This window comes from Otolemur garnettii, unplaced genomic scaffold, assembly GCF_000181295.1.
Source record: "Otolemur garnettii isolate 467f Iridium unplaced genomic scaffold, OtoGar3 scaffold00225, whole genome shotgun sequence".
NCBI classification, from domain to species: domain Eukaryota; kingdom Metazoa; phylum Chordata; class Mammalia; order Primates; family Galagidae; genus Otolemur; species Otolemur garnettii.
Window position 1 is genome coordinate 1964036 of NW_003852620.1, and position 10598 is coordinate 1974633.

The 10598-nt window shown below is 55.7% G+C and overlaps 1 protein-coding gene across 3 annotated transcripts; it reads left to right on the forward strand.

Annotated features, from left to right (window-relative positions):
• The first annotated feature begins 342 nt into the window (after positions 1–342).
• On the forward strand, positions 343–9705 carry NFATC4 (nuclear factor of activated T cells 4). Of its 3 annotated transcripts, none has more exons than XM_003801973.2 (10): positions 343–638; positions 1697–2777; positions 4386–4548; positions 5133–5332; positions 5654–5826; positions 6275–6415; positions 7350–7405; positions 7670–7796; positions 7991–8251; positions 9304–9705. In XM_003801973.2, exons 1-10 carry the CDS (start codon positions 539–541, stop codon positions 9369–9371), a joined length of 2370 nt encoding a protein of 789 aa, XP_003802021.1. In that variant the 5' UTR covers positions 343–538; the 3' UTR covers positions 9372–9705. The 3 variants fall into 3 exon arrangements, with proteins under 3 accessions (XP_003802021.1, XP_003802020.1, XP_003802024.1); XM_003801972.2 differs by having other exon boundaries at positions 404–638; positions 7991–8572; XM_003801976.1 differs by lacking the exon at positions 343–638 and adding an exon at positions 1290–1350 and having other exon boundaries at positions 7991–8572.
• The last annotated feature ends 893 nt before the right edge of the window (positions 9706–10598 follow it).

The following is a 10598-nucleotide window of genomic DNA, read 5'->3' on the forward strand; positions in this document are numbered from 1 at the left end:
GTCTTCCGTGGGTCTTCTACACTGGGGGCCCAGGATGTGGCCCCTTTAAGGCTCTCGGACCCAGAGCCCTGAACTGAGACAAGGTGGAGGTTGGGTTCCCTGCGGGAAATGATTGTCACAACTATGAGCCAATAGGCATCTCTAGGGTCGTATCTCGCTTAAGGAACCGTTTTCCAATTCAGGTTTTTTTTTTTTTTTTTTTTTGAGGGGGAGGGACTGGAGAGAGGACAGAGGGAGGGAGGGTGGGGGAGGACGAGGGGCGCGTGGTTTTCCCATCTCATCCCTGGAGGAGGGGCTGGAGCATCCCGGGCAGCCAATCAGGGACAGGCTTGGGGGGGCCCCGCTTTGAAGAAGTTTGGGAGAAAAAAGTTTGGAAAGTTTCTATAATAACGAGGGGGCGTCCGGAGGGAGGCGGCAGCGGCGGAGGAGGGGGCGTCTCAGAGAAAGGGAGGGAGGGAGCCACCCGGGTGAAGATACTGCAGCCTCCAGAGCTCCCCCCTCCCACGCAGGCCGGGACCTGGGGGCTCTGGCCGGATCCATGGGGGCAGCAAGCTGCGAGGATGAGGAGCTGGAATTTAAGCTGGTGTTCGGGGAGGAAAAGGAAGCCCCCCCGCTGGGCGCGGGGGGGTCGGGGGAAGGTTAGTGCGGGTCTGGGAAGGGGTCTTGGGGTCAATGAGAGAAGTGCCTGGGTATCCTGAGTCTGGTGAATTTAGGGTATCGAGCCTGGGGTGGGGGATAAGGGAGTCAGAGGTTGAGAGGAGTCGGGGGCCTAGCTGGTCTGCGGAAGTGAGGCTGGGGGCCTGGGCACCACTTTCTCCTTTTTAGGTCGTGACTCGGGTGGGGGTGGGGGTGCTGCTGGCTGCGCGCCGCCTCCTGGCTAGGCAGACTGTCACTGAAACGGGGGGCGGGCTGGAACGGCGTCCCCTGGAGTACAGGGCACCCAGGGGAAGGGGAGGTTTGACTCTGGAGCTTGCATTTTGCGGACCGAGCCCTGGTCCAGCAAACTGGACGCTCGGAGCTGGGGGAGCTCTTGGGCTGAGCCAGGGAGCCCCTCCCCCTCCCTTGTCTGGCCGCAATGAGAGGCAGATGGCGGGGACCGAGCCGGGGGCGGCGGCCGCAGCTCGCACGAATTCGCGCTGCCCGCCGCTCCCCCCGCCCCTGGCAGGGCCCGGCACGCATCGCCCTCTCGACTACACCCCCGCCCCCAAATTGGGGGGAGTGAGGGAGGAGCCACCTCCCTTCGTCACCACAGCCCTGGCGCCCCCCTTCTTGGCCACAGTTGCGATGGTAACTGGGGCTCCTGCCAGCGCCGTTTGGGGGTTTGGGAACCGCTGCTAATTGGGTTCATGTGTGAGTCGCCCCCAGCCCAGCCCGCCTCGTTAAGCGCGCCTCCAGGCCCAGCTCCAGCCCCCTTCCACCCACCTTCTTCACCTAAGACCTGTACCAGTCGGATACCCTAAGTCCTAGGATCCAGGGGCCAGTGGGGGAAAGGCCTGACATGACTGCATCTATCTCCTCCATCTTTCGAGGCCCAAATTTGTTTTGTCTTGTGGCTCAAAAGGTGCCCTCAGAGACCTCTCCTTGCTGAGGAGCAGGGAGCATGGCAGGACTCAAGAGCTGGCCACTCAAGAAACCTACACATCTCACCTGCTTCTCTCTCTCCCTATCTCTCTCTGTCCCCCTCTCATTTTGACAGAACTGGACTCAGAGGATGCCCCACCATGCTGCCGGCTTGTCCTGGGGGAACCCCCTGCCCCTATTGGTATTCCTCGACCTCCACCCCCTCGGCCTGGCATGCACTCACCACCACCACGCCCGGCTCCCTCACCTGGCACCTGGGAGAGCCAGCCGGCCCGGTCGGTGAGGCTGGGGGTGCCAGGAGGGGGAGCTGGGAGTGCTGGGGGTGGCCGTGTTCTTGAGTGTCCCAGCATCCGCATCACTTCCATCTCTCCAACACCTGACCCACCTGCTCTAGAGGACAACCCTGATGCCTGGGGAGATGGCTCTCCCAGAGATTATCCCCCACCAGAAGGCTTTGGGGGCTACCGAGAGACAGGGGGCCAGAGTAGGGGTGCCTTCTTCAGCCCCAGCCCTGGCAGCAGCAGCCTGTCCTCATGGAGCTTCTTCTCCGATGCCTCTGATGAGGCAGCTCTGTACGCAGCCTGTGACGAGGTAGAATCTGAGCTAAATGAAGCAGCTTCCCGCTTTGGTCTGGGCTCCCCACTGCCCTCACCCCGGGCCTCCCCTAGACCATGGACACCCGAGGATCCCTGGAGCCTATATGGTCCAAGCCCTGGAGGCCGAGGGCCAGAGGATAGCTGGCTACTCCTCAGTGCTCCTGGGCCGACACCAGCCTCCCCCCGGCCTGCCTCTCCCTGTGGCAAGCGACGCTACTCTAGCTCCGGCACCCCATCTTCAGCTTCTCCAGCTCTATCCCGCCGTGGCAGCCTAGGAGAAGAGGGGCCTGAACCACCTCCACCACCCCCATTGCCTTTGGCCCGAGACCCTGGCTCTCCTGGTCCCTTTGACTATGTGGGGGCCCCACCAGCTGAGAGCATCCCCCAGAAGACACGGCGGACTTCCAGCGAGCAGGCAGTGGCCCTGCCTCGATCTGAGGAGCCTGCCTCATGCAATGGGAAGCTGCCCTCAGGAGCAGAAGAGTCTGTGGCTCCTCCTGGAGGTCCCCAGAAGGAGGTGGCCAGCATGGACTACCTGGTGGTGCCTTCCCCACTTGCTTGGTCCAAGGCCCGGATTGGGGGACATAGTCCCATCTTCAGGTGAGGGTCGCACCTGGTACCACTGCTTTCTCCAGCCATGCTACTAGGGGAGCAGTAGGATCAAGGAATAGGTTTGATGAAAGGTCCTAGTTCCACATCATCCACATTTCAAAATCTGCAACCTGCATGGCAGCTGTTACCAACCTGGTTTTATTTTATGTTTATTTCAGAGACAGAGTCTCACTTTATCGCCCTTGGTAGAGTGCCATGGCATCACAGCCCCTAGCAACCTCCAACTCCTGGGCTTAGGCAATTCTCTTGTCTCAGCATCCCGAGTAGCTGGGACTACAGGTGTCCGCCACAATGCCTGGCTATTTTTTTGTTGCAGTTTGGCCGGGGATGGGTTCAAACCTGCCACCCTCGGTATATGGGACCAGTGCCCTACCCACTGAGCCACAGGCGCTGCCCATACCAACCTGGTTTTAAGGAGAATTAGAAAAAATATACCCCTTTGGACTAATGATTCATGAATGAACAATAGTTCCCGGTGGGCTAGTTAGAAAAAAGGTCCCCCCACCCAGTTCCTATAGGATGTCCCCTACCCCCCAGCTTTCTGCTGGCATGTGGCTAGGTATGATACTGAGGCTGAATTTCAGCCTTCTGCTCTGGCCCATTAGGCTGGTGCCAGCTCTACACTCTGTTGCATGAAGTCCCCCTTTCTTCCTCTGTAATTTCTAAGGCCTCACCTAGTAGCTTAAACATATAGTATACTGCTAATTTGGATAAAATAGCATTATTTACAAGTCAAAGAATTCATATTAAAACTTTCAGTTGTTCTAAACCTTCCATCTTCAAAGAACTCTGCCCATTTAACAAACCTGAACCTTGAGATGTCAGAATGAGCTGGCTCTGACCAGAAAAATTTTTAGGGTAAAGACACCTTAATACCCATTGCCTTGAGTTTCCCAAAGCGCCAGGTTTTCTCAACCTCAGCACTATTGATATTTTGAGCAGGATAATTCATCATTGGTTGGGACTGTGCTGGGTATTGTAGGATGGTTTAGCAGCATCCTTGGCTTCTACCCGTTGGATGCTAGTAGCACCTTCTACCTGAGTTGTGACAATAAAAGCTATTCCATGCATTACCAAATACCGCCTGAGGGGCAGTTTCTAGTTGAGATCTACTGACCTGCGGTATCTGGGAGCACAGCTCAGTGTTAAGTGTCCACCTGAAACCCCTAAGACTGGAATTCTACCTGTCAAGCCCCAATTAGTGGAAAGGGAGCTGCTCTGGGAGCAGAATGTGTTCAGTCCTGGGTTACGTCAATGTCTGCTGGCCTTAGTTTCTTTTTTTGTAAAAGAAGGGTTCAGGTCTAAAGTCGTTTCTCCTATGAAATGGCATTTCTTTGCTCTTCCCTTCCAAGTCTGGGGACTAGGAGAGGCTTGTGCTCAGAGCTGGGAAGAAGGGAGTTTCAGGCCTGATGCCATCTTCCATACCCTCATCTGCAGGGGCCCTGTTCCCTGTCTCCCCTTCTGGGCTTTTGGATTTCTTTATTTCCACTGTCTTTTCTTTCTCCTAAACCCCTACCCCTCCTCCCTCATAGACTCAGCATGGTCCTGACTGGGGTCTGAGGCTGCAGATGATCAGTGCTCTTCTCTCCTACCCAGGACCTCTGCCCTGCCCCCACTGGACTGGCCTTTGCCCAGCCAGTATGAGCAGCTGGAGTTGAGGATTGAGGTGCAGCCTAGAGCCCACCACCGGGCCCACTATGAGACAGAGGGCAGCCGTGGAGCTGTCAAAGCTGCCCCTGGTGGTCACCCTGTAGTCAAGGTAAGGAATGGGGGCAGGCCTGATATTCTTTCTCCTCTCCCATCCCAGATCCCTACAATGGACTCCAGCTGTGCAGAACCATGGCACTGCCCTTTCCCACACCCCTTTCAGCTCTGATCCTGCAGGCAGCCTGGAGGAGGGGCTGGAGGCGAGGGAGGAGGGGTGCCCTTCAAGGACCCGGATATACTTTCTATTTCTCTGTCCTTCCACCCCCAATCAACTCATCCCATGGGACATCAGCCTCATGTCTACTCTGGAAAATGGTGGCCTGCCAGATGTGGGGGAAGGATTAGGCAGAGGCCAAAGGTCACTGGGAGTTAGGTTTTCTCTATATTGAGTTGGGCCAGTCTCTCTTGGAGACTCTTCCTCTTTGCCCAGCCCAGTTTGGGCTTTATTCCAAGAATAACACTGTGAGCTCCAGGCCACATTTTCTCCACAACGGGTGCCCAGTTCCCCAGGGATTTTCTTCCAGGATATCCTTTATCTTTCACCATCCCCATCTGCTGGTGGACTGAAAATCCAGGGATGGATAAAAGATGAGACTGTGAGGATTTCATTTAGATGGCCTCTGTCTCCCTTGCCAGCTCCTAGGCTACAGTGAGAAGCCGCTGACCCTACAGATGTTCATTGGCACTGCAGATGAAAGGAACCTGAGGCCTCATGCCTTCTATCAGGTGCACCGTATCACAGGCAAGATGGTGGCTACAGCTAGCTATGAAGCCGTCGTCAGTGGCACCAAGGTGTTGGAGATGACATTGCTGCCTGAGAATAACATGGCGGCCAAGTAGGTCCCCATACTTCCTTTCAGCCTGCAGGTTTTAGACCAGGCTTCTCCACTGGGCCTAAGCCAGCCCACTTCTTGCTTTTCCCAGAAGAGCTAAGCATCATCCTTGGGAGCTGGCTTTATGCTCTCTCACCATGTTGAAGAGGGTTTTAGGGGCTGGGAGCACCCTGGATAGGTCTTCTCTGGATTAGAAAATAGCCCCTGAGACATCCTTAGAAGGTCATTGAGGCCTTTGGGTAGAGGATGGGGGCTTCCCTCTTTAGGATGTATCACCATTCTGGCTTCAGCTAGGAGGGCTTGCCATCCATCCTTTGCCTTCAGCATTGACTGTGCTGGGATCCTAAAGCTTCGGAATTCAGACATTGAGCTTCGGAAGGGTGAGACGGACATCGGGCGAAAAAACACTCGCGTGCGGCTGGTGTTCCGGGTACATGTGCCCCAAGGAGGCGGGAAAGTCGTCTCAGTGCAGACAGCATCAGTGCCCATCGAGTGCTGTGAGCAAAGAGGCCCTGGGCCATCTCCCTGTCTCTTGTGACTCTTTTGTCTGTGTGTGTGCCTGTCTGCCCATTTCCTCTGCATAGTGTCCTGTGCCCTGTATGTCTTGGGTAGCCCTAAGGAGGACCCAGCCCTTATTTCTATCATAGCAAATTACCACCATAGTTTGCTCCTGCCATAGTCTCTGTCTCTGGGTTGGTCCAGAGTGACTCTGTGCCCTCTCTGCCCCTTGGATGGCTCTGTGCACTTGTTTGGGTAACTCCCTGGCTTACCCTGCTCCAGGAGTGGCTTCTTACAAGGTCTGTGTCACCCCATGGATACTATTGGTTTACTTGTGTGTTTACCACTGAAGAGGACTCTCCCAGGACCCTATAAGAGGGTGGGGCAGAGGAGGCTGCCCCCACCATTCCCAGCCCAGCCAGGTCTCTTCCTTGCACTGCTCTGCAGCCCAGCGCTCAGCCCAGGAGCTGCCCCAGGTGGAGGCCTATAGCCCTAGTGCCTGCTCTGTGAGAGGAGGGGAGGAACTGGTACTGACTGGCTCCAATTTCCTGCCGGACTCCAAGGTGGTGTTCATTGAGCGGGGCCCTGGTGAGTACCTACTGGGGAGGAGAGGGAAGGCAGGAAGAACTTGGAACTGGCAGGTGAAAGATCTCTGGCACTATCACTCAACTGGCCAGTTGAGCTTCAGTTTTCTGTAAAATGAGACAGACAGACAATTTTTCCTATTGTTCTGTCTGCTTCCTGTGGGGAGTTGGGCATAACAGCGATCTAAAATGAGGAGGATGCTGAACAAAATGTAAGGTGCACACATTCTGTTTATTAAAGAGGAGTCAGCTTTGAGATAATTTACCCCCACGTAGATATGGCACATGAGGTGACTTATACCCTCATTGCTCCCTCTAGAGCTCCTTCTGCTTATGGGCCTGGAGGCAGAACTGTGATTCAGACAGCCTGTGAGGTGCCCCAAGATGAAGCTGCAGGGGTGGAGGAAGGGAAGACTGAGGGTTCCAGGTGCAGCCACCAATCTGAGACCTTTGCCCTCCCCAAACCCTGTTCACGAAGAACACCAGCCCCTATATCTGAATTTAGTACCCTGTGACATGTGAGAGCATCATCAGAGGTTCTGGGCCATGAGACATGAGGGTCTCATTGCTGTCCCTCCAGCTAGGACCCTTTTTCTACCTTTGATCTTTTCTCCCAGCATTATCATGGGAGGTGATATTGGGAGTTAGATGGGAGAGTTTAAGAGTTGCTTCTGTCACTAACTCCCTCTGGTTCTTGGGCTGCTCCTGCCATTTCCCTTGGTCTCAGTTTGCTTCCCTGTACCCTGGAAACAGTTTTAAACCCTGCTTCCTCCATTCTATAGTAAACATGCAGTGGGCTCCTTTGTGGGCAGACCTTCTAGGGGCCTTCTGAATTTGGCCTTGGCTCTCCAGGAGGGGAAATGGCAGGGGGCTTGGGCAGGATCCCTGGAGCTGGGCTGGAGCTGTCTGTCCTCCCCTACCCCCCACCCCCCATGCAGATGGAAAGTTGCAGTGGGAGGAGGAGGCCACCGTGAACCGACTGCAGAGCAACGAGGTACCAGTGTCACCCGGGTCGCTGGGGTGGAGAAGTTAGGGGATTCTCAATGGGGTCCCCTTGCCCAGGGGAGTGGACTCCAGAGCCAACTATTTTCTAGAGGAGGCAGTCTGGTCACTGTGGAAGTAGGTTCATCTCTGGGGAATGAACTTTGCTCCTTAGTAAATGGAAGAAGTTAGGAGGTTGAGTTTGGGCCTTTGGAAAGGGTGAGCTGAGCCTAGATTCCCAAGGTGACCCTGCCCCTCATTTTCTGCTTTTTCTCAGGTGACACTGACCCTGACTGTCCCTGAGTACAGCAACAAGCGGGTGTCCCGACCAGTCCAGGTCTACTTTTATGTCTCCAATGGGCGGAGGAAGCGCAGTCCTACCCAGAGTTTCAAGTTCCTGCCTGGTGCGCTCTAGGACGGCTCACGGTGGGGGTGTAGGGATATGGGGAGCTGAGGTAGGGGCAGAAAGGAGCACTGCCACCCTTCTCAGGGGCTGAGGCAAGGATGGAACTTGGGAGGAGCTGGCGGTTGGAAGGTTGTGCAATGTGGAGACTGCCAGACCTCTCACCAGCGCGCCCTCCTGCTTCCACCTTCCCAGTGATCTGCAAGGAGGAGCCCCTGCCGGACTCATCTCTCCGGGGCTTCCCTTCAGCATCGGGGCCCCCCTTTGGCACTGACATGGACTTCTCACCACCCAGGCCCCCCTACCCCTCCTATCCCCATGAAGACCCTGCTTACGAAGCTCCTTACCTGTCAGAAGGCTTCAGCTATGGCACGCCCCCTCTGTACCCCCAGACGGGGCCCCCACCATCCTACAGACCGGGTCTGCGAATGTTCCCTGAGACTGGGGGTACCACAGGTTGTGCCCGCCCACCTCCAGTCTCCTTTCTTCCCCGCCCCTTCCCCAGTGACCCGTATGGAGGACGGGGCTCCTCTTTTCCACTGGGGCTGCCATTCCCTCCTCCAGCCCCCTTTCGGCCTCCTCTTCCTGCATCCCCACCACTTGAAGGCCCCTTCCCTTCTCAGAGTGGTGCACATTCCCTACCTGCTGAGGGCTACAATGAGGTAGGGCCAGGCTATGGCCCCGGGGAGGGGGCCCCGGAGCAGGAGAAATCCAGGGGTGGCTACAGCAGCGGCTTCCGAGACAGTGTCCCTATCCAGGGTATCACGCTGGAGGAAGGTGGGTGTGGGACTGGGGGAGGTGAGTGCGAGTGTATGCGAGAGATTGCTCTGCATGTTTGTTGAGGGTGGAATGTGACTTCCCAGAGACTGAGCATCCTTGGTCTCTCAGGGCCAGTTGGAGGGTCCCGGTAGGCAAGTTCTTAGCTGTGTGGCCATCTGAATCCAGTTAAATTAATTCTGAAGGATGCGTGGAATCCCTGGCTCAGCCTTTCTCCTGCCTCTGCCCTCTGCCCCAAATCAGGAAATCTTAGAGCTAGAACTACTTCCAAGATCACTCTATCTAGCTCCTTCAATTTGCAAAGCTAGACACTGAGCTTCAGAGAGGGGCAGTGGCTTGCTGAGGTCCCAGTCAAGTGCTCTTCCCCATGCCTCAGCTTTCCCTTAAGCATGGTGCGTGTGATCAGGACTGGTGGTGAGGAGCCTTCCCATTTGCCTCTCCTTTCTTCCACTGGCTACACCCACCTCAGCCCTGCTGATACCAGTTGCCCAAACCAACAGGAAAGGGCTAGGCTGGGGGCCTGGGAGCCCATGTGGATGGAGCTGGGCAAGATTTGATTAGGAGCAAGTGTCAAGACATGTTGGGGCAACTGAGGCCCAGTGGAAGCAAAGCCAGTGGAAGAGGAGCCTAAAGACCTCCTAGACTAAGCTCTGTCTGGAATGGATTGGGAGTCTCTGGAAAAGGAGGGGCCTTACCTTTAGCCCAATCTCTCAACTGCCCCTCCTTTGCAGTGAGTGAGATCATTGGCCGAGACCTGAGTGGCTTCCCTGCACCTCCTGGAGAAGACCCTCCCGCCTGAACCATCGCCTGGCAACCTCAGCCCCAGTGGTCCACATTTCCTCCTTCCTGGGGTGGTGCCTCCAGAAGCTTGGGGCTAACTCCAGTTCCTCTTTCCCTAGCTTCTGCCTGCCTCTGGGTCTTCCTCCCTGCCTCCACTGAGGTGTGGCCCTTGAGCCTGGTGCTGCCTTGGAGGGCTTGGGGAGTGAGAGTGTGGAGGACAGGGATGGGGGTGGAAGCTGAGGCTGGATGCCAGAACTGGCTGGAGTGAAGATGTGTCTAGATTGTGTACAGTCTGCAGCAGTGCTGGGAAGCTGGGACAGGTTGATGGGTAATAAACTGCTCACTCACCAGTGCTTCAGGCTCCAGAGCTCTTTGATGTGGTGTTGGTGGTGGTGGTGGGAACAGCTTACTCCAGTTCTGGCCCAAGGAGGCAAAAGGTTGGAAAGAGATGGGGTGTGGCTGGGATGGTCATGTCTCATGTCTCAAGGGGCTTCTCAGGGCAAGGGGCTAGGGAATCTGTTTTTTCAAGTTCCTTTGTTTTGCCACCATCCAGATGATTCTGACTCATTGCCAAGGTGAGAAAACACTGTTCTAGTTGCTCTCCCTCACTTAACAGAGGAAGAATCTGAGATTCAGAGAGAAGAAGGAACTTGCCCAAGGTTACACAGCTAATCAACAGCAGGCTGAATGCTGTACTTCTGGACTTGTATCCCGAGGCCACACCAGACTCCCTGGTCCAGGAGGCTTAGGCCCCTGAAGTTCCTTTCCCTCCAGTAAGGGCAGAGGGGAGAGGAAGTGGCATGGGTCCATTACATTCTGGATTCTCCCACCTTTGGGGACTGTGAGGACATTCTGGAAAGATCTGTGCTTCAGAGGTAGATTGCAGATAGCCAAGCAGCCTTCTTGTAGGCTCTGAATGCCACCTGCCCTGGGGCTTAGGGCATGTATGAGTTCCTGGCCTGGCCTGCAAATGCACACACTCATGCTGCCTTCTAAGAAGCTGGTATGTCCATCACCACTAGCAGCCCCTAGCTGGAAATCTTGTTTGTCCCTGATCTGATGGCCTATGAGGCTGGTGGGCTGACAAAGTCAGACTTTGTTCACCTGGAGCCTGGCACAGAGTGGGCACTGAGTATGTAGCTTGAGTTGGCTGGGCCCTGCTGCAGGGCCGCACCTAAAGACAATTTGGCAATTGGGAAAGTTGTCTTGCCCCAAGGCTATTGGGGCCTCTCTATGCCCAGTGAGT